At 46.9% G+C, this 23,721-nt stretch overlaps 1 protein-coding gene across 6 annotated transcripts in view; it reads left to right on the top strand.

Annotated features, from left to right (window-relative positions):
- Window positions 1-23,721, top strand: part of KCNT1 (potassium sodium-activated channel subfamily T member 1) — a 586,129-nt gene that overhangs the window by 341,420 nt on the left and 220,988 nt on the right. For 2 of the 6 annotated variants that reach the window (XM_077468104.1, XM_077468129.1), the window contains exon 2: window positions 15,270-15,311. The exons of the other annotated variants lie outside the window; for them this stretch is intronic. In XM_077468104.1, coding sequence (XP_077324230.1) covers window positions 15,270-15,311 — 42 coding nt within the window. The remainder of the gene's footprint in view (window positions 1-15,269; window positions 15,312-23,721) is intronic. 6 annotated transcript variants of the gene reach the window in all.

Here is a 23,721-nt window from a genome sequence, read left to right as displayed (position 1 = left end):
GAGTTTCCATTATTTCTTTTGGGGAAACTTGCTTTGATATACGAATGCTTTGGATTACAAGCATTCTTCTGGAATGAATTATACTCGTAATCCAAGGTACCACTGTATTTTGTTCTTACTTGTAATAGGACTTCATCACTGTGGGGATACCCAGGATCGTCTCACGGGGAGATGCAGAAGTAAACAGCATCTCCCCGTTCTGCCTAGCAACAAGTGACACTGATCTCTGCTCCCTGTGATTGGAGCAGAGACCAGTGTTCACTAACACACAGCCACGCCCCCCACAGTTAGTAACACACCCCTAGGACACACGTAACCCCTACACTGCCACCTCCTGGTTAACCCCTTCACTGCCAGTGTTATTTATGCAGGAATCACTGCATTTATATAGCAGTGATTGCTGTATAAATGACAATGGTCCCAAAAATGTGTCAAAAATGTCTGATGTGTCCTCCACAATGTCGCAGTCACAATAAAAATCGCTGATCGCCGCCATTACTAGTAAAAAAAAAAAATATTAATAAAAATGCCATAAAACTATCCCCTATTTTGTAAACGCTATAAATTTTGCCCAAACCAATCAATAATCGCTAACTACGATTTTTTTTTTACCAAAAATATGTAGAAGAATACGTATCGGCCTAAACTGAGGGAAAAAAATGTTTTTTATATATTTTTGGGGGATATTTATTATAACAAAAAGTAAAAAATTATGTGTTTGTTTCAAAATTGTCACTCTTCTTTTGTTGATAACGCAAAAAATAAAAACCGCAGAGGTGATCAAATACCACCAAAAGAAAGCTCTATTTGTGGGAAAAAAAGTATGTCAATTTTGTTTGGGAGTCAGGTCGCACGACCGCGCAATTGTCAGTTAAAGCGACGCAGTGCCGAATCGCAAAAAGTGGTCTGGTCTTAAGCCAGCAAAATGGTCCGGTCTGAAAGTGGTTAATCATGTAATCATGAAGTACCGTTTAGTCTTATCCCCCAAAATGATTTTGTTCCAGAAGATTTGAAGTAGAACATCAGACCCCCCCCCCCTTTGTCCTCTATCACTTTTGGAAAAAGTTTTTATTTTGGAGGGGGTTTGACAGGTACCCGCTCCCACGTCTGCTTAGATCGCCTAGGCAATCCACCACTCCGTTGTGTTTGGAGATTTTAATTGTTCTAAAAAAAAAAAAAAAAAGAATGGGGTAGTACCCCTTAATAAAAATGCAGTATGTGAATAATTATTCTCATTCGCAGTTATTGCAACAAGCGACCTGCCCCTCCCCCCCCACACACACACACATCCCCCAACAACGTTTTACATATCATTATTCTATTGCAGCTTGTGGGTGGATTTTGTATTTCAATTTCTGGCCTTTACCATAAATAAACTCGTATTATACAAGTGAACGTGACCGGCGATTCATCATATAATGTGCACTTCCTAAAATGTTACCAGAACTGGAGATGACTTCGAGGAAGACTTATTCTTGCCTTTGACTGTCTTCCTGTTCAGTTACTCCATTGGCATTTGTAGTCGGAAGCTTCTAGAGAAAATCCTTTAAGCTGGTGGTCTCCAACCTTTTTGGCCCCAGGGACTGGTTTTCTGGAAACCACTGTGCCCATCAAACGCAGCCACTGTGTCATCAAACGCTGCCGCTGTGCCCATCAAACGCTGCCGCTGTGCCCATCAAACGCTGCCACTGTGCCCATCAAACGCTGCCGCTGTGCCCATCAAACGCTTCCGCTGTGCCCATCAAACGCTGCCGCTGTGTCCATCAAACGCTGTCGCTGTGCCTTCAAACTATGTCACTGTGCCTTAAAACGCAGTCGCTTTGCCCATCAAACGCCGTCACTGTGCCCATCAAACGCCGTCACTGTGCCCATCAAACGCCGTCACTGTGCCTTCAAACGCCGTCACTGTGCCCATCAAACACAGCCACTGTGCCCATCAAACGCTGTCATTGTGCCCATCAAACACATTCCAGTGGGGTGTATGGTGGGAGGTAATATGACATGAGAGGGGTGCTGAGTGTATGATAGGAGGTAGTATGACATGAGAGGGGTGTAGAATGTATGGTGTGGGGGTAGCATGACATGAAAGGGGTGTGGAATGTATGGAGGTGTGTAGTATGTACATGAGAGGGGTGTGGAGTGTATGGCAGTGGGTAGTATGTACATGAGAGGGGTGTGGAGTGTATGGTGGTGGGTAGTATGACATAAGAGGGGTGTGGAGTGTATGGTGGTGGGTAGTATGACATGAGAGGGGTGTGGAGTGTATGGCGGGAGGTAGTATGACATGAGAGGGGTGTGGAGTGTATGATGGGAGGTAGTATGACATGAGAGGGGTGTGGAGTGTATGGCGGGAGGTAGTATGGCATGAGAGGGGTGTGGAGTGTATGATTAGAGGTAGTATGACATGAGAAGGTGTGGAGTGTATGGTGGGAGGTAGTATGACATGAGAGGGGTGTATGGTGGTGGCTAGTATGACTTGAGAGGGGCGTGGAGTGTATGGTGGGGAGTAGTATGACATGAGAGGGGTGTATGGTGGTGGTTAGTATGACTTGAGAGGGACGTGGAGTGTACGGTGGTGGGTAGTATGACATGAGAGGGGTGCACATGGTAGAAAAGTGGTATATGGTGTGAATGAGCCTTATTTATTGCTCCATCACTGCAGAGGCATGCATGGAGCAACTGAAGTTAGCAGTACAGCACCAGAACTGGCCTCCCACCCTGCTGGAGACACTGCACTCACCGCCCGCTCCCACATCTTAAGCCCCTGCTCAGTGCATACAAGTCTCAATTTTTCCCACAAAGCTGCCAGCTCACCTCCCTCTGCACATCTGGTGTCCTGTCGCAGAAAGAGCCCCTGCATGTGCATGCATCCCTCCTGGATTCAGCAGCGGCCAACAGCTCCACCTCCACCTCTATCATCTGTCTGCAGCGCTGGAGGACACTGAGAGGGGGTGCTGGAGAGTGCAGAGAGAGGAGACTTTAGGTGGGCGCTGCGCTGGTGATATAGCAGCGCTGCGGCTCGCTCATCCATCCGGCTGGCTCAGTGGGGGTACTGACCGGGGGACATTCCCTGCCAATCCCACATACACGTCAGGCAAATTAGGTGGCCGTGAGGCCTGTGGGAGCCTGTGGGAGTGCGAGGCCTAAGGCGACAGCCTAAATAGAGAGCCTCCTCGGTGGATGAACACTTAGCACACCTCTGTCTTCAAGAGAGACCTGCTACAGTTGGCAGTCTCCTCCTCCCTTATCTGTCCCTGCACTGTGCTGATCTACTCACTCTGTCTCTTTGCCTCCCTGCTGTTTCTCCGGAAGGTTCTCCTCCAACTGCCTCCTGTGGTAGGATCCTTCCAGGCCAGCCACCTGCGCTCTGGCCCAAGGTAAAACCCCTCCCCGGCAGGGGTCCCTCAAGGGCACCAGAGAGCTGTCTGTAGGAGTCATGCTGGCCTAATGTTTAATAACGCTGACCCAATTACAGGCGCACAGGCTAGGCATGAGTCAGAGTATATTTTGCCTACTCTCACTCTAGAGAGTGCTACAATGCCATAACCCACAGCAACCAATCAGCAGTCTTCTTTCAATTTTATGACTTCTCTAAGCTTGCTAAAGTTTAAATCTATTTGGTTACATGGGGTCACTGTCCTTCACTTTGCTTTGAGCAAATCAGAATGATGCCCATTCTGTGTTGAGTTGTGATTGTAACATAATGTGCCTGGAGGGGTGAAAGTGGAGCCAGGAAAGGAAGAAGGTAAGCTTCTCCATCATCCCCTTCTCATATCCAAGCTTCTTGTTCTGCAATCCATTTGTGTTCTGCGCTTCTGGATCAGTATTCTGTCTGCAAAGGAATTGTAGATTATCCATCGATCCGTCTGCTCAGCCTTTTCCTCTTCACGGCAACAAAACTGGAAGGACGCAATGTTTTATGTATCAGTTCGGAGTTTATTTCATTTGTTGTGCACATTATACTAAAGTATCTTCTACCTCCGTTCCATTATATTCCTCTTTATTCTTTCCTGTCTGTCTGTTTCGCTTCCTTCATTCTTCTTCCCTTCTCTGTCTCCCTCTACCTTTCTTTCATTCTTTCTTCTCACCGAACCCCATGCAATTTTTACTTTTTTGTGTAAGTAAAAAAAAAACACAATCGTACAATGAAAAATCTCATAAAACTATTTGATTGAAACAAAAGTAAAAGAACACATAATTGAAAAGTCATAAGCGATCCCACTGTGTGAACATATACAACAAAATGTGCTGTGTGTCAATGAGCGGCGTGGAATGACGTGGGTTATATTCTAGGCTTTCTTAAGTGGACCTCTAATTTTCTTCCATTACTTTACTAAAATTATGCTGTTATTTTATTATCCAGTAGAATTATTTGTGCCCGAACAAAATCTTGATCGGCACATAAGGAGCCAATCAGTTTGATCTTCATAATAGGCACAGTGTGGTTCATGGTGACTGTTTTGTGTGGGCGTTTTGCCAATGACTTTGCACCATACTGTGCAATAGGAGCATATCCTGGTAATTGTGATTAACTTGTCCGACAGCTGCTATTATATCAGTGCACAGGACTGTATGGAGCCAAGACCGAAACTAAATGCCATATTCATTTTATTTTTTATGTCCCGTTAATTTGGTCCTGTGTCAATATCTGTCTCAAATGTGCAAAATCGTGCAGCTGAAAGACGCTGCTACTTCCACTATCAACTTTCCCCCCCCTAAAGTACCCTTTGCTGTTCAGTTCTCTGTCTATTTTCTCTTGAAATACTCTTTGCTGCTAAAGTACTATGTTGTACTATGCTCCTTCACAGGGGCGTAACTATAGGGGGTGCAGCAGTCGCGACCGCAACCGGGCCCTGTGATGCAGGGGGCCCATGCAGCCCCCTCTAAATATGGCCGGCAGCAGCATAGGCAGCTAGGGGTACCAGTGCACCATGCACACGGGTGGCTGGAGGTGGAGGGTGACTAGCAGAGCTCCATACTCGACTATCGCACTGGTTGCTCTTCAGTTGTGCATTCCCCGCATGACCTGTGTCCTCAGCCGGCTCCTCAGAGTACCCCTCTCCTGCTCCATGCATTGCCGCTCAGTCCGATGTCTGTTCTCCCCAGCCAGAGTCCCGCGCCCCCTGAGTCCGGCCTGCACTGCACTGCATACTTCTCCCGGGTAAACAAACTTTAAGCACACAGATGCAGTTCATCCCTATGAGAGCCCCCCGGAGGACACTGCAGGCTTGTCTGCCAGCCCCCCTCCTCCCCCGTCATACACAGATGATGAAAGGTCTTTCTGGGAGATATGCTGATCACCCGTCCAGCACACTGGATGGAGCCCAGGCCAACATGGATGAGTGCCCGGCCTACAGCTTGGTCATGGTGAGTGAGAGCACCCCATCCCCCATACACCATTACATACCCCCTCCATCTCCCCCTGGGAACAGGGACCCCTTCTCACGTGGGGACAGGGACCCCCCACCTCCCCTGGAGACAGGGACCCCTTCTCACCTGGGGGCAGTAACTTCATCTGCCCTGGAGAAAAGGACTTCATCTCTTCTGGGGACGGGGACCCCATCCTGCCTAGGGACAGTCCCCCAATGGGGCACCTAAAAATAAAATAAATAAAAAACACTACTGATACCAGTGGGGGAACTACAGGGCTCACAAAGGTCATACCGGTGTCCACGCCCTGGAGTTCCACCGCCGGACTTGGAGGGAAGGGCCCTGGCTGGGGTTCAGGGGGGCTCTTCATGGTTTCTTGCATTGGGGCCCTGAAGGTTCTAGTTACGCCACTGCTCCTTCATCAATGTAATGCTTCTGTTGTGAAATGCTCTCCACTGCTGGAGGACACTTTTACTTTTATTGAACAAGTAAAACAATACACCATACTGTAAGTAGTCACATAGACAAGGTACAATACCATAAGTGAATAGCAGGCAAATACAAAGCTACAACTGTACAGTGCCGAGAAGCATTTACCCCTTACGTGAACAGAAATAGTAATGCCGCAATTAAAATACAAGATCCAACACAAGCATATGAAAGACAGAGGAATAGTAGGTAAAGCATCAGTCTAATTGCTTAACTATAAGACGGAACAAAAAAATAGACAACAATATTCTAATCGGAGGTCCAAGAAGACCAAACCTTTTCATACTTCCAGGGACAACCCCGATTGATATATGTAATGCCGCGTGCACACGATCATCAGACTATCCGGCGGACTTAGTCTGGCGGACAAACCGCCGCAAAGTCTGCCGGACTGTCCGAACGAGCGGACCTGCCCACACACGGGGCTTTTCCGGCTGACTAGGTCTGGTGGACATAGTCCACCGTACTTTTGAAATGAACGGACATGCCCGCACACACATGGAGGAAAGTCCGTTTATTTTGAGCACGGCTCCAGGTAGCCGGGATCAGCGAATGAAGCGTCGCTGGCCCCGTCACCTGGTATGGGCTTAAAGGGGAAGCCCTACGCTGAAAAAACGGCATGGGCATATCAGACCCTTATCTGAGCACGCAACCTGGCCAGTCAGGAAAGGGGGTGGGGACGAGCGAGCGCCCCCCCCCCCCTCCTGAGCCATACCAGGCCGTGTGCCCTCAACATGGGGGGGTGCTTTGGGGAAGGGGCGCCGCACGGCCCCCCCACCCCAAAGCACCTTGTCCCCATGTAGATGAGGACCCTGGCCATTGGTTGTCAGGGTCTGTGGGCGGGGGGCTTATCGGAATCCGTGAGTCTCCTTTATTAACCCTTTAATCAACATGGGGGCAAGGTGCTTTGGGGTGGGGGGGCCGCGCGGCCCCCCTTCCCCAAAGCACCCCCCATATTGAGGGCACGCAGCCTGGTACGGCTCCGGAAGGGGGGGGCGCTCGCTCGTCCCTACTCCCTTTCCTGACCGGCCGGGTTGCGTGCTCGGATAAGGGTCTGATATGGACCTGGGGGGGGACCCCCACACCGTTTTTTCAGCGTAGGGCTTCCCCTTTAAGTTCATACCAGGTGACGGGGCCAGCGACACTTCCTTTGCTGATCCCGGCTACCTGGAGCCGCGCTCAAAATGAACCGACTTTTCTCCGTGCGGGAAAAGTCCGTTCATTTCAAAAGTACGGTGGACTAACACACACACGGCCGTATTGTCATATTTTGGTGCAAAACTACTTTCTTAGTCCACCGGACTTTTGGGACTCGAGTCCGCCAGACTTTTCCACGGGATTGTTTGATCGTGTGTACGCGGCATAAGTCTACACATAGATAAGGCAGCATCTACCATTGCTTCCCAGGAGGACACCACTGGGGGGTGGAGGAGGTCCCTAAAATACCCTTTGATGCTGGAAGACTCTGCTTCTTCTGCTTTCTAATTCTCCTGTTCTGATAATACTTGTACTGCTGGAGGACTCTGCCTCTTCCACTTTGTAATGCTTTTATGAGGCTCTCTTTGCTGCTGGAGGAGTCTGTCCTTACATTGGCCTAGTAACATTTGATGAACTAAAATAACTTTTTGACCTAACAAATTATTTGTTCTGCTTTTTGCAGCTTCGCCATGCTTTGAGGCCCAGTTTGTCTTGCCCAGATTGAACCCAGCTCTCCCAACTTGAAAGGTTACTTAGGGAGGCTTCCCTGGGGAAACCTTTGTCCAAAGTCTATAAAGTACTCATTCCTGTTTTGTCTTCAGTGATGACGTGTAGAGAGAAGTCAATACAGGATGTCCCAGATCTTCAGGGTGATAGACATGAGGGATTGAAAAAGAAAAGAGAGATTGCGCTATGGATGAAGTCAAGATACCGTGGGTATGAGCCGCCTCTACCTAATATTGCCTCCCAAACGGGTGGAATAAACTGGTGAAAAAAAGAAAAAGTAGACTTGGCGCTATACCTTTAAGGCATAAACAATCACAAACTTTGAATGATATAGTACTCCTTATAGCTTAATTTGTATATTATGCTTAAATCGAGAAATAAAATAAGAAATGGAAAATGAAAAGTGAAGATAAAAAATCTCAGAGTGTAAAGTGCCCTAATTGGGGTTGAATTTCGGTGCAATATTGGTAATATTACACCAAAATTCAACCCCAACTAGGGGACTGTACACTCTGAGATTTTGTATCTCCATTTTTTATCTTGACTTTTCATTTTCCATTTCTTGATTTAAAGGGGTTGTAAAGTTTTTGTTTTTTATTTTCTAAATAGGTTTCTTTAACCTCTTGAGATCCGCGCTATAGCCGAATGATGGCTACAGCGCGGACCTGCTTTGCCGGGACAACGTCTATTGACGTCGTCCCATGCACGAGCTGCCTGCGCGCCCCCTGCGCGCTCTGTGATCGGGGAGTCTATGAGACCCGCCTGATCACGGATCCGAGCAAGGGGTCGATCCCGACCCCTTACCACGTGATCAACTGTCAGCCAATGACAGCTGACATGTGACAAAACAGAGCCGGTAATCAGCTATTTTTCCTCCTCGCGCTGACAGCGTGAGGAGAGAAAAAAAAAGCCGATCACCGGCGGCCGTGAGAGGGATATCAGTCCCGATCACGCCCAGCGTATCAGCGCCCACCTGCCCCCTGCCAGTAACCCTCAGATAATTAAAAAAGTGCCACACAGCAGTGCCACCCATCGGTGCCCATAGTGCCACCCAGCAGTGCCATACATCAGTGCCCACAGTGCCATACATCAGTACCCACAGTGCCACCTATCAGTGCCCACAGTGCCACCTATCAGTGCCCACAATCTGCCTCAACAACATTGCTGCACCTCAGTGCCACATATCCGTGCCCATCAGTGTCATCTACCAGTGCCCATCAGTGCCGCCCATCAGTGCCCAGCAGTGCCACCTACCAGAGCCACCTATCAGTGCCACCTATCAGTGCCCATCAGTCCCATCTATCAGTGCCCCTTAGTGCCACCCATCCGTGCCACCCATCCGTGCCACCCATCCGTGCCACCTATCAGTGCCCATCTTTGCCCATCAGTGCCACCTTATCTGTGCCCATCAGTACTGCCTTATCTGTGCCTATCGGTGCCACCTTATCTGTGCCTATTAGTGTCGCCTTAACTGTGCCTATCAGTGCCCACCAGTGCCGCCTATCAGTGCCCACCAGTGCCGCCTTATCAGCGCATTTCAATGAAGGAGAAAAATGACCTGTTTGCAAAATGTTATAACAAACTATTAAACATGATTTTTTATTTTTTTTTGCATCTTTTTTTGTTTAGCAAAAAATAAAACTCCCAGCTGTAATTAAATACCACCAAAAGAAAGCTCTATTTGTGGGAAAAAAATGATAAAAATTTCATTTGGGTACAGTGTTATATGGCCGCGCAATTGTCATTCAAAGTGCATCAGCGCTGAAAATTGGTCTGGGCAGGAGGGGGGTTTAAGTGCCCAGTAAGCAAGTGGTTAAGCTAGTGCATTGTTGGTTCACTTACCTTTTCCTTCGATCTCTCTTCTAAATGTTTTTGTTCTTTGTCTGAATTTCTCACTTCCTGCTTCTCCTCGGTAAACTTCACACCATCATCCGAGCGGTGTTTAGTCAGCCAGAACAGCTTACTGAGGAGGAACAGGAAGTGAGAAATTCAGACAAAGAAAACAAAGAAAAAAAAACATTTATAAGGGAAATCGAAGGAAAAGGTAAGTGAACCAACAATGCCCTAGCTTAAAGGAACCTATTTAGAAAATAAAAAAACAAACCTTTACAATCCCTTTAAGCATAATATACAAATTGAGCTATAAGGAGTACTATATCATTCAAAGTTTGTGATTGTTTATGCCTTAATGGTATAGCGCCAAGACATGAGGGATTACCCATATTTGCTGTCTTATTCAGTATAAATTCTTATATACAATCTATTTTACCGCTGCTGAACTTGCTGGTATCTACTCAACAGCCTCATCTTAAAGGGGTTGTAAAGGTAATTTTTTTATTTTCTACATAGGTTCCTTTAAGCTATTGCAATGTTGGTTCACTTATCTTTTCCTTCGATTTCCCTTCTAAATGTTTTTTTTCTTTGTTTTCTTTGTCTAAATTTCTCACTTCCTGTTCCTCCTCAGTAAGCTGTTCAGTAAGCTGTTCTGGCTGACTAACCACCAGCTCGGATGATGGTGAGAAGTTTACTGAGGAGAAACAGGAAGTGAGATATTCAGACAAAGAAAAAAAACATTTAGAAGGGAAATCAAAGGAAAAGGTAAGTGAACCAACAATGCCCTAGCTTAAAGGAACCTATGTAGAAAATAAAAAATTTACCTTTACAACCCCTTTAATGTTGGTGTTGTGCACATTCTCCGGATAATTTCATCCACATTTTCTGGCGACATCCTGTGATACAGGAACTCTGGACAAGGATCACCCAGTTTATTAGTAAAATATTTTCTGCAAATGTCTGTCAATTTCTACTTGTCTAATGGGACTTATTGAGGGACTGGCTCAGACGTCAAGCCTGCAAACGCTCCTCAACAAACTCTTGTTCTCAGCTTGAAAAGTTATTATTTTCCACCAGATGCATCCTCACTTGCTTTACAGAGGAACTAGTATATGTATTGCTTCCTTTCTGCCAAGCCACATAAGAAACATCTAGCGGCTAGCCTGTACCTCAAAGTCTGACGAGGTGGGGGTTGTTTGTCACCAATGGCTCGGTAGGTACTGGTTGTGACCTTTTGCCTGTTTGGTTTAAGGTGTCACTAAACCAAGAACCTGCATTCACTATATCTGCTCTCGCACAGTACACAGAACATAAAAAATGCAATTGTTTTATTAAACATAAACTGCTAAATACCTCTTCAGATCAGCGGTGTAAGGCCCCTTTCACACATGCGGATGATATGTCCGTATTTCATCCATACGTTTGCGGATGAAATACGGACATACATGCATCCCTATGGGATAACGGGTGTCTGCGGATGAACATCGTCCGCCTCCGCTATTGTCCGATTCTGCAGACGGAGGAAAATCCTATTTTTCTATCCGTCTGCAGAGCGGATCGGATTAACATGGACAGACGGTCTGTGTTCATCCGATCCCCATAGAGGAGAGCGGAGAGCTGACAGGGCGGTCCCGGCACAGTGTGCGGAGGCCGCCCTGTCCGCCGCCAGCTCAGCGGGGGCAACGAAGCGATCCCCGCTGAGCAAGCGAATCATCACGGGGGGGATCATTACTGATCCGCCCCATGTGAAAGGGGCCTTAAGCAGTCTTGTGACTTCTACTATAATGACGGGTCGCTGGCAGCTGCACCTATTCGCGGCTTTCTACACAGCCATCGATTACCTGCAGTTAATGCTCCTGGTTGCAGTGCAGACTACCCGCTGAGATTTGCAGGTGGAACTGCTGCTACAATTCGCACCGGCCATAATGGCTGGTGTTTATGTAGACTATATATGTGCTGTTGGGGGGGGGGGGGGGGCGTTGGACCTGGCGCTTCTGTATTCCCTGCTGTTGGTGCAAACATGGCATCCCTCCAGACATGCATTTGCCTGGCTTGTCAATGTAGGCTGCTGTGTTTGCTATATTATTCTCTAGGGCAGGGATATGCAATTAGCGGACCTCCAGCTACAAGTCCCATCATGCCTCTGCCTCTGGGTGTCATACTTGTGGCTATCAGAGTCTTGCTATGCCTCATGGGAATTGTAGTTCTACAACAGCTGGAGGTCCGCTAATTGCATATCCCTGCTCTAGGGCCTCTGCTTAAAAAAAAAAAAATATATATATATATAATGTTTGGGAGCTCTGAGTAATTTTCTAACAAAAAAATATGATTTTTACATGTAGGCGGGAAATTCCCGAATTGGCCTGGGTGAAAAGTCAGGGGGAAATCGTGGGTGCGTGTTACACGCCGATCCCCCGCCGATTGTGAGCTTTTCGGCCGCTCTCGGCGGCTTTCGGCTTTCCGAATAGCCGAAAGCCGCCGAGAATGGCCTAGAGCTACCGAGCACCGCCGAGATACACAGGACATCCGCTCTGTATCTTGGCGGCGCTATTTTTAAATGGCAAGCCTGCAACGACACTGACAAGGCTGCAAATGACTGACAAGGCTGCAATGCAAGGCTGCAAATGACACTGACAAGGCTACAGATGGACACTGATAAGGCTGCATTAATGGGCATTTAAATGTAAGTTTTTTCCCTTAAACTTCCCTCCTAAAAGGTTTTTTTTTTCCTTAAAATTCCCTCCTAAACTTGGGGTGTGTGTTATATGCCAGCGCGTGTTTTACGTAGATAAATACAGTAGTTAATTTAGTTCATATATGTACAATGGCTATGTAATATCTATTAAGGGTGCAATGTTCCCTGCACAACAGCTAAAATACAAAATCAGGCTAAAAATGTAGGATGCCTGCACTTTGTTAGTGGTGCAAAATGCTTCCTGAAGCTCAGCTATGGTAAAAATCAGGTTTTCATTATGTAAGAAGGTCACTTTTAGAACAAATTAATTAAGATGATAAATACGGAGAAATCAAGCAAATTTTCTAACATAGCTCTCCTTCTACCCTGAGAATATTAGAATCCTCAGAAGTTCTGCCAGATGGTTTATGGAGGCTTGAAACTGCTCTAAAGAAACATTTCCAGGATCCCTTTAGAGAATAGATATGGCTTCTTATGGAATAATACAAAAGTAAGAATAGGGACTTGTACCATCATCCAGAATCAATAATATAGAAATTGGGAGCCTAATCCCCAACCAGGCTACCATACAAATGGGGGGCAATTGGACTATCACGGTACAATACGAATAATATAACAAGTAAAGGATCCCTTTAGACGTATAATCTCCTTGTTCACTTTTCTCCAAAAAATTACTGTCTCTGTAATGTTATACCAAAATACTATTTTGCATTTGATGTGAATATAAAACTGAACTCTAGCCAAATTTAAAAGGCAAAACGTAATGCTGCTCTGTAATTGTGAATTAAGCAATAAATGTAGGTACCTGAATTTGATTTTATCTTGGCCTTTTGCAGTCTACAGTACAGCTGAGCTCAGAGTGAAAAGCAGCACAAGGAGCTGCACAGGTATGTTCCAGTGCAAGGAACATGCTAATAGGAGTAACCTAGATATGAACTTATCAGTGTGATGCCTCTCTTTTTACTGTCCAGTCACAGGGTGGTGTGAAAAGGATATTCAAAGCAAAGAAAGCCGGCCACTCCACATACTCTTCTTGTTGCTCTTTATTGCTCTTTATTGCTCTTTATTGGCTACATCAGGGGTGTCGAACTCAATTTCATCAAGGGGCTGCATAAGCAGTATGGTTGCCCCCAAGGGCCAATTGTATCTACTGTGCACTACATGCAGAGTTCAGGAGTGTTCTACGTACTGAATGCAGAGTTCAGGAGTGTTCTACGTACTGAATGCAGAGTTCAGGAGTGTGCTACGTACTGAATGCAGAGTTCAGGAGTGTGCTACGTACTGAATGCAGAGTTCAGGAGTGTGCTACATACTGAATGCAGAGTTCAGGAGTGTGCTACATACAGAGTACAGAGTTCAGGAGGGAGCTACGTACAGATTTCAGGAGTGTGCTACGTACAGAGTGCAGATTTCAGGAGTGTGCTACGTACAGAGTGCAGATTTCAGGAGTGTGCTACGTACAGAGTGCAGATTTCAGGAGTGTGCTACGTACAGAGTGCAGATTTCAGGAGTGTGCTACGTACATAGTGCAGATTTCAGGAGTGTGCTACGTACAGAGTGCGGAGTTCAGGAGGGAGCTACGCACAGAGTTCAGGAGGGAGCTACGCGCAGAGTTCAGGAGGGAGCTACGCGCAGAGTTCAGGAGGGAGCTACGCGCAGAGTTCAGGAGGGAGCTACGCGCAGAGTTCAGGAGGGAGCTACGCGCAGAGTTCAGGAGGGAGCTACGCGCAGAGTACAGAGTGCAGAGTTCAGGAGGGAGCTATGTGCAGAGTTCAGGAGGGAGCTATGTGCAGAGTTCAGGAGGGGGAGCTATGTGCAGAGTTCAGGAGGGGGAGCTATGTGCAGAGTTCAGGAGGGGGAGCTATGTGCAGAGTTCAGGAGGGGGAGCTAGGTGCAGAGTTCAGGAGGGGGAGCTAGGTGCAGAGTTCAGGAGGGGGAGCTAGGTGCAGAGTTCAGGAGGGGGAGCTAGGTGCAGAGTTCAGAAGGGAGCTAGGTGCAGAGTTCAGAAGGGAGCTAGGTGCAGAGTTCAGGAGGGAGCTATACGCAGAGTACAGAGTGCAAAGTTCAGGAGCACGCTACATACAGAGTGCAGAGTTCAGGAGGGAGCTATGTGCAGAGTTCAGGAGCACGCTACGTACAGAGTGCAGAGTTCAGGAGTCCATTATGTACAGTTCAGGGGTGTGCTGTGTACGGTGTCCATCCCAATCCACCCAAAGCTTCCTTGCATCTCTCTCCTACCTGGCCTGGCCCTAGTACCTCACTGTGTAGGCAGCTCTGCCTCACCTTGCAAATAGATCATTCTCTCACTCAGATTCTGGAGATCTGTCCCTGTCTTGAGTGTGTGCAGGGATCTGTTAGTTCTGGAAGCCGCTTTGTTTGCAAGTGACAGCGGGGAGCGGGAGGTCAGAGCTGGAGGTGGTGGAGGAATGGAGTTCCACTATGTTCCGGCTGAAAAACTGGGTGCGAGGGCCACTTGACAAGACCCGGAGGGCCAGATTCAGCCCACGGGCCTTGTGTTTAACATGTGTGGGCTACATAAAATGAGTACAGTACACAGGAATCAAATGCATTTCGGCCAATACAGCTTTCCTCATAGCATGGGGTGAGAATGATGCCTTTAAGTGAAAGTGAAACAGCCGGAGGTAAAGATTCGGTCCTCTCCCCTACCAGACAGGGTTCGTTAAAATGGAACACTATTGGCACAAAGTCCAATGGATGTCTTCAAAAATCAGGTATAATCGGCAGCTAATTGTGCCTATGAATAAAAAAGGTGGTTCATCCAAAGGGATGTTGGGATACCTTCTTTTATCATGTCTGACAAAAACTGTTGGCAGCTTTGTTTCCACCTTATTAGTTCTTTCAGGGAACACCAAACCTGTATAGAAGAAGAATAGTATCCAGAGGAACTACAATGATTATGATAACATAGCTGTGTATTCTCATCAGTAAGGGGCACTCGCTGCAAAAATTGCATCCCTTGCATGGTCTAAAGCGTTAAAAAAAACATCTTTTCGTTTTCCTTCTTCGGATCACTGCTTGCTGGCTGCATGATGCTGATGTACGGAAATGCACTGGGAATTCTTTCCTTTTTTTTTTTCTGCACGTCCAATACAGAATTATAAAAGAAAAGTGTGTGGCTATGTGGTGTTGATGTCTCTCTCCCTGCTCTGTGCTGTAGGGCTCATTCTGAAGAGTTCAGTCTGGATCGATCCTACTCACAGTGAGTTTCTGCATGGCATGACTAACAAAAATAAAACAGGGACTAGACCTTCAAAGACACTGTTATCCAAGTGAAAAGAATAGAATTTTCACATTTTCTTAAAAGTTAGTTTTGCTTTCTCTTTTTAAAGGGGCGACACTAGTATATTTTCAGAGGTAAGTACACCTTGGGTTTGAATTACCAAGGGAATCAAGATTGTTCACTTTGAAGTAAATGTAAATGTTAGTAGATAAGGCGAATCTGTGCTCACCCTTAAAGAGGAAGTAAACCCTGATGAGTTTACTTCCTCTTTGATTCCCTGCAAAGGTAAAGCATAATGGACTACTATGCATCGCATCGCATCACATCGCATAGTAGTCCATTATGTGTCACTTACCTGACACAGGAGCCAGCGATGTCACCGCTGTCCCCTTGTGTATGGAGCCTCCATCTTCTCTGTGGATCTCCCTGCACCGCCGCTGTCATTCGGCGAAGCCGCGATGACTTCACTCCCGCGCATGCGCGCGGGAGCAGCCACTCGTGGCATATCGCCGTTGACAGCGGTGCGCTCAGTGCGCCTGCGCGCCGCTGTCTACCGCTGTTTTCCTGTCTTTCGGCAAATATCTCCTAAACCGTGTAGGATTAGGAGATATTTCTTGGACCTACAGGTTAATCTAGACTTACCTGTAGGTCAAAGTTGGTTGTAAGGGTTTACCACCACTTTAATACTCAATCATGTGTGGGAGAAATTGATACAATCGGGGTCTTTTCGAAGACATGATTGCTTAACCCCCCCTGGCGGTATTCCCGAGTCTGGCTCGGGGTGGAAGTTTTATACCAAAATCGGTAACCCCGAGCCAGACTCGGGACCGCATCGCTGAATGCAGGAGGAGGTTTACTTACCTTGTCCCCTGGATCCAGCGATGTCCTCCCCACTGTACGAGCGAGCCGTGCTCCGCTCGATTTATCACGGAGCCGATCTCCGTTCCCTGCGAGTGTTGCGACGCACGGGGACGGAGATCGGCGCCAAATTCAAAAAGTGAAACACAGTATACATACAGTATAATGTAATCTTACAGATTACATTGCTGTATGTAATCATTTCACATCCCCTTTGTCCCTAGTGGTCTGCCCAGTGTCCTGCATGCAGTTTTATATTATAAAAACTGTTCTTTATGCCTGGAAACTGGAGATTGTCCATAGCAACCAAAACTGTCCCTTTACATCAAAAATTATTTTAGACCAGCTAGAAAACAGCGATAATTGAGAATTGAGCGATAGCGATTTGTGGGGAGATCCGTCATCAAATACTGAAAAGTAATGACAGTGACAATTCTGCAACTCAGCAAATTTCAGTGTTTTTGATTTGATTACATTATTGAATCATTTTTATTATTGTTATATTTTTATTTGGTATAATTATTTATAGATATTTATTATATTATAATTTATGATTTCATTTTTCAAACTTTATCATACCCGGGATGTCTGCTAGACTCTGGTTTGGACAGATTTAAGTGAGTTATTCCTAAGAATTACAGGACTACAATATAAAACACCAAATTTCCATGCAAAATAATTGTACCGCTTTCAGCACCCAAAATCGTACCGCCAGGGAGGTTAAAGTGAACAAAGGTTCCCCCTATTTTCTAAGATTGGTGAACATTCAATAAATCAACCCCATTGTGACATTTTCCTAAAAGCAATGCTTGACACGATGTACAGTTTCACATGCTTGCTGTCCCATATTTGAATTGTTGTATCTCATATACAGATGAAAAACACAGTGGCGATAATCTAATACCCCATTCCTAATTTAAGGTACAAAAACATGTCACCAATTGACAAAAAAGATTGTAATGGGACTTTGTTGATGTCCCTCAACAAGCAATCCACAAATATTTAATTAAGATCGTAGAGTTTTATTAATCCAAAAAAATAGAATCAGACCAAAATCATATACCGTATATACTCGAGTATAGGCCGACCCGAATATAAGCCGAGGCCCCCAATTTACCCCCAAAAAACTGGAAAACTTATTGACTCGTGTATAAGCCGAGGGTGAGACATGGCTGTCCATCCCTGTGTGTCCGTCCATCCCTGTGTGTGTGTGTGTCCATCCATCCATCCATCCCTGTGTGTGTGTCCGTCCATCCATCCATCCCTGTGTGTGTGTCCATCCATCCATCCATCCCTGTGTGTGTGTCCATCCATCCATCCATCCCTGTGTGTGTGTCCATCCATCCATCCATCCATCCCTGTGTGTGTGTCCATCCATCCATCCATCCCTGTGTGTGTGTGTCCATCCATCCATCCCTGTGTGTGTGTGTCCGTGCAGCCTTGTGTGTGTGTGTCCGTGCAGCCTTGTGTGACTACGACTAATGTGCACTGCTTGCTCCAATCAAAAAGATATGGGGGAAAGGAAAGATTTGGCATTACAAGGAAGCAAAACCCACAGTGAGAAACTATTTCATGAAAAAATAGATCACCGGCCATTATGTAGGGGATTTGTATGGATTATTATTGGAGAATAAGGACATAGTTTATAGTTTGTTTGTTTTTGAATCTACAATGCCAATTAGTATGTGTAGAAATCCTGTATGGACTTGCTGCACTTTAAAGCTTACCAGTGTTTATGAAATCATTTTACACTTATACCAGTCACACAATACAATGCACACAGAGGTTGATCAATTAACTTCTAAAACAGCCCTTACTTTTCTTAATCGCTATAAGCAAAATAATTAAGGAGAACTTGACGGGAGGATCCCTTTTCTTACCTTTATACTGCTCCTTGCACAGAGCTCTGCTAGACTAATACCCACAAAGTCAATTCCCGAGCCTCCGTCCCGAGCCGCCGTCCCGAGCCGCCGTCCCGAGCCGCCGTCCCGTGCCTCCTCCGTCCCGAGCCGTCGTCCCGAGCCTCCTCCGTCCTTCCAGGATCGCCGCTCTTCTCGGCGGCCATTGTAAAATTCAAAAGCCGCGCCTCCTCCTTCGCCTGTGATAGGCGGAACACTGAATTTCCCAGCAGCCTGTGTTCCGCCTATCACGGACGTCGTATCATCCTCGTCCGTAGTACGAGGATGAGAAGATGCCCGTGATAGGCGGAACACAGGCTGCTGGGAAATTCAGTGTTCCGCCTATCACAGGCGAAGGCGGAGCCGGAGGCGCGGCTTTTGAATCAGAATGGCCGCTGTCTGTCTGCTCGACACGCTGATCGAGCGGGCAGACAGCGATGACTCGAGTATAAGCCGAGGGGGGCACTTTCAGCCTCAAAAAAGAGGCTGAAAATCTCGGCTTATACTCGAGTATATACGGTATTGTAAACATTTTTAATGCGTGCCCCCTAGTGGCAGATCCGTAACATAAACACCCGAGCCAAAAGGCATAATGTTGTATAATAGTCTTATACCGATATATAATTATACTTTATTAATTCCTTTTGGGATTAATAAAGTATTCGGATTATTTAGAGCAGTGGTCATCAACCCTGTCCTCAGGGCCCTCTAACAGGCCAGGTTTGCAAGATAACTGAAATACATCACAGGTGATATCATTTGCTGCTCAGTGATTGCAGTATTATAGTCTGCATCTCCCTGAGGTAATACATAAAACCTGGCCTGTTAGTGGGCCCTGAGGACAGGGTTGATGACCAGTAATTTAGAGACATTAGTTATGGATGAGACTTATTCAATGCGTTTCACTTGTTGCTTTTACAGGAGTGGTGTAGTAGTGATCTGGCTGGCTTGGGAGAGTGCCAGCAGACCCAGAGCATTAAGGCGATCTAAGACCCCTTTCACACCACGCCGCCCATAGCGTCGGCGGTAAAAGGCAGATATTTGTAGCGGCGTTTTACCGTCGGATTTGCGGCGCATTTTAGCCGCTAGCGGGGCACTTTTTCCCCCCGCTAGCGGGCGAGAAAGGGTTAAAACCGCCCCCAATATGCCACAATGGCGGCGATTTGCCGGCGGTTTTGCAGCGCTGCCCCATTGATTTGAATGGGGAGTAGCGGTGGAGGAGCGGTAAACACACCACTCCTTCACCGCTCCAAAGAAGCTGCTGGCAGGACTTTTCCCTGACGTCCTGCCAGCGCACCGCTGTAGTGTGAGAGCCCTCGGGGCCTTCACACTACAGACAATGGTGCAGATGTTTTAGGGCGGATTGCAGGCGCTATTTCTAACTCTACAGCGCCTGCAAAACGCCCTTGGTGTGAAAGGGGTCTAAGAAAGGACCCTTTCAAGGGGAAAAGTCTACCGTGGTGCTTCCTCTTATGTGACCCAATAACAGCAATGGCGAACCTTGGCACCCCGGATGTTTTGGAACTACATTTCCCATGATGCTCATGCGCTCACAGCGGCCATAATAATTACAAACAACAAGCACTATAGGGGTGAACAGGCTGAACAGGCTGACTTTTAGGTTCCCCCTTGCTTTCCTTTTTACTCAGCGGGAAATTGGTTTGCTACAATTATTGGAAGGGATCACTACACTCAAAGTTAAGGGGATACCCAGAGTACCCACCACCATACGCCTCTCGGCCACCCACATATCACAAATACCTAACAAAACCGTATGCTTGAAGCCCTAGGGCTCAGCACAATGTGAAGTGATCCCATCGATTTTAAACCTATATTCTCATTTATTTTTTAATTTTTACCCCCTTTTTTGAAAAATTGCTTTTTCAAACTCCGTCAACCTTCCTACCTCTTTCTGTGGCTTGGTTTCCCCGTCTGGGACACACCCACGAAGGAATAACACTGTTATCAGCTCCTGAAGAAGCGTTATCCAATAAACGCGAAACATGTAGAGCACCAGAACATATCTAAGTTTCGACTGTATATTTGATATCCTCTATTTTATATTTATATAAATGTGTATTTCTTTTTTTTTTTCCCTTTTGGAAATTTTGAGTGGATTATACTACCTTTGATAGGATATCAATTAGGTCTTAGAGCCCATTCACACAGGGGCAACACGACTTGTAGGCGACTTGAGTCAGGCAACTTGGACACGACTTGAGTTAAGATCACAGCGCGACTTGGGACGACTTCAAAACTACTTGTGATGACTTCAAGCGCGACTTGGGACGACTTACAAGTCGCCCCAGGCCAGGCGACTTTTGCCGTGGCCAAGCAGAGAATGAGCTCAAGGGGGAACTCCACGCAAATTTCTGAAAAAAATTTGGCGTGGGTTCCCCCTCCGAGAGCATACCAGGCCCTTAGGTCTGGTATGGATTCCAAGGGGAACCCCCTACGCCGAAAAAACGGCGTGGGGGTCCCCCCCAGATCCACACCAGACCCTTATCCGAGCACGCTACCCAGCCGGCCAGGAAAGGGGGTGGGGACGAGCGGGCGCCCCCCCTCCTGAGCCGTACCAGGCCGCGTGCCCTCAACATGGGGGGGTGCCTTGGGGGAGGGGGGGCGTGCGGCCCCCCCACCCCAAAGCACCTTGTCCCCATGTCGATGAGGACAAGGGCCTCTTCCCGACAACCCTGGCCGTTGGTTGTCGGGGTCTGCGGGCGGGGGGCTTATCGGAATCCGGGAGCCCCCTTTAATAAGGGGGCCCCGGATACCGGCCCCCCACCCTATGTGAATGAGTATGGGGTACAATGTGTAACTGGGGGGTGGGTTGCGCTATGGATCCTTAAAGGTAAATGTAGAAAAGAAAAATTAAAAGGTAAGAGCAGCCTCTATTAATTTCCACCCGCGGGTGGAACGATGTAAAGACAAAGGGGGGGTAATAGATATGGCGCTTATACCTATATGTGGGGACTAGTAGTGTGTTGGTGTATAAAAATGAGTTGTATTGTATAGGTCAATATTTACATGTGTAGAAGTATATAATTCTTGAAGTGCTATCTGATTTTGGGCCTGAGTGTGTGTAGTATATATTTTCCAGCGTGCTGGTTCAAAACCCAAAATTTTAAAAAATTACACGAAAATTAAATAAAAGTACAATAAACTCAAAGTGCACGCCAATAGCAACAGATTGCAATATAGCAAAACATATAACTTAAAATAGCAATATGCAGTTATTAAAATATTAATCTAAATGGCAATATGCAATTATTAAAGTGCGCGTGCAAAATAAATTCCTACTGGCCTATAGGTGAAGACTAATTGTGATGGTTGGTGGATTAGCCGTGGGAATATTAAAGTATATTACATATACTGTGGTGTCAGACTATAATCAATAAACATATATAAAATAACACGGTGATAGCATAAACTGGTCTGATAGTGTTGCTTTACATAAATTAGTATAAAATTAATATAGAAATATTACTAATTTATATTAATTTTATACTAATTTATGTAAAGCAACACTATCAGACCAGTTTATGCTATCACCGTGTTATTTTATATATGTTTATTGATTATAGTCTGACACCACAGTATATGTAATATACTTTAATATTCCCACGGCTAATCCACCAACCATCACAATTAGTCTTCACCTATAGGCCAGTAGGAATTTATTTTGCACGCGCACTTTAATAATTGCATATTGCCATTTAGATTAATATTTTAATAACTGCATATTGCTATTTTAAGTTATATGTTTTGCTATATTGCAATCTGTTGCTATTGGCGTGCACTTTGAGTTTATTGTACTTTTATTTAATTTTCGTGTAATTTTTTAAAATTTTGGGTTTTGAACCAGCACGCTGGAAAATATATACTACACACACTCAGGCCCAAAATCAGATAGCACTTCAAGAATTATATACTTCTACACATGTAAATATTGACCTATACAATACAACTCATTTTTATACACCAACACACTACTAGTCCCCACATATGGGGTACAATGTACCCCTACCCATTCACCTGTGAAAAAAAGTACAAAAAAAAACACAACACAGGGAAAAAATATTTTATTGCACAGCTCCGGGGGTCTTCCGTCTTCGGGGGTCTTCTCGCCGGACTCCTCCGCTATCTTCTTGTAGCTCTTTTGCTAGCGGAGGAGTCCGGCTTTCTTCCTCCCCGCCGCCGGCCTCTTCTCCCGACTTCGGGGGTCTTGTCCCCCTCTTTGGTTCTTCTGCCGGGCCACCGCGCCTTCTTATAGCTCTTTTACAGGCGGTGGCCCGGTCTTCTGTTGTCGCCGCCGCCGCCTTCCATTCTTCTTCTTCTCCAGGAGATGTTGACACGACGCTCTCTCCGGCCACAATGCCAGGGACGCGCTCCGCTGCCACTTATATAGGGACAATGGGGCGGTGTCACATGGGTTGATGTCACATGGGTTGGTCACATGGGTTGATGTTACATGGTAAGGGGCGGGGTCACCATGTGACATCAACCCATGTGACCAACCCATGTGACATCAACCCATGTGACACCGCCCCATTGTCCCTATATAAGTGGCAGTGGAGCGCGTCCCTGGCATTGTGGCCGGAGAGAGCGTCGTGTCAACATCTCCTGGAGAAGAAGAAGAACGGAAGGCGGCGGCGGCGGCGGCGGCGACAGAAGACCGGGCCACCGCCTGTAAAAGAGCTATAAGAAGGCGCGGTGGCCCGGCAGAAGAACCGAAGAGGGGGACAAGACCCCCGAAGTCGGGAGAAGAGGCCGGCGGCGGGGAGGAAGAAAGCCGGACTCCTCCGCTAGCAAAAGAGCTACAAGAAGATAGCGGAGGAGTCCGGCGAGAAGACCCCCGAAGACGGAAGACCCCCGGAGCTGTGCAATAAAATATTTTTTCCCTGTGTTGTGTTTTTTTTTGTACTTTTTTTCACAGGTGAATGGGTAGGGGTACATTGTACCCCATACTCATTCACATAGGGTGGGGGGCCGGTATCCGGGGCCCCCTTATTAAAGGGGGCTCCCGGATTCCGATAAGCCCCCCGCCCGCAGACCCCGACAACCAACGGCCAGGGTTGTCGGGAAGAGGCCCTTGTCCTCATCGACATGGGGACAAGGTGCTTTGGGGTGGGGGGGCCGCACGCCCCCCCCTCCCCCAAGGCACCCCCCCCATGTTGAGGGCACGCGGCCTGGTACGGCTCAGGAGGGGGGGGCACCCGCTCGTCCCCACCCCCTTTCCTGGCCGGCCGGGTAGCGTGCTCGGATAAGGGTCTGGTGTGGATCTGGGGGGGACCCCCACGCCGTTTTTTCGGCGTAGGGGGTTCCCCTTGGAATCCATACCAGACCTAAGGGCCTGGTATGCTCTCGGAGGGGGAACCCACGCCAAATTTTTTTCAGAAATTTGCCGTGGAGTTGCCTCTTGAGAGCTGATAATTCTGTCAGAGTCGCCTCCGTATAGACAGAGATCCTACTTGGAGGCGATCTCCATTGAAATCAATGGGTACCGGTCGCCTACAAGTCGGATAGAAGTAGTACAGGAACCTTTTCTGAAGTCGCAGCGACTTCAGTAGTGTACATTAAGACGGCTCTCATTCACTTACATTGCTTTTTAAATGTTGTCCGACCTGAGGCGA

Source organism: Lithobates pipiens, unplaced genomic scaffold (assembly GCF_037356315.1).
Source record: "Lithobates pipiens isolate NorthernLeopardFrog02 unplaced genomic scaffold, aLitPip1_a1.2 Scaffold_11, whole genome shotgun sequence".
In the NCBI taxonomy this organism is placed as follows: Eukaryota; Metazoa; Chordata; class Amphibia; order Anura; family Ranidae; genus Lithobates; species Lithobates pipiens.
The sequence above is the reverse complement of the archived record's forward strand: the minus strand, read 5'-3'. Positions and strand labels throughout refer to the sequence as shown.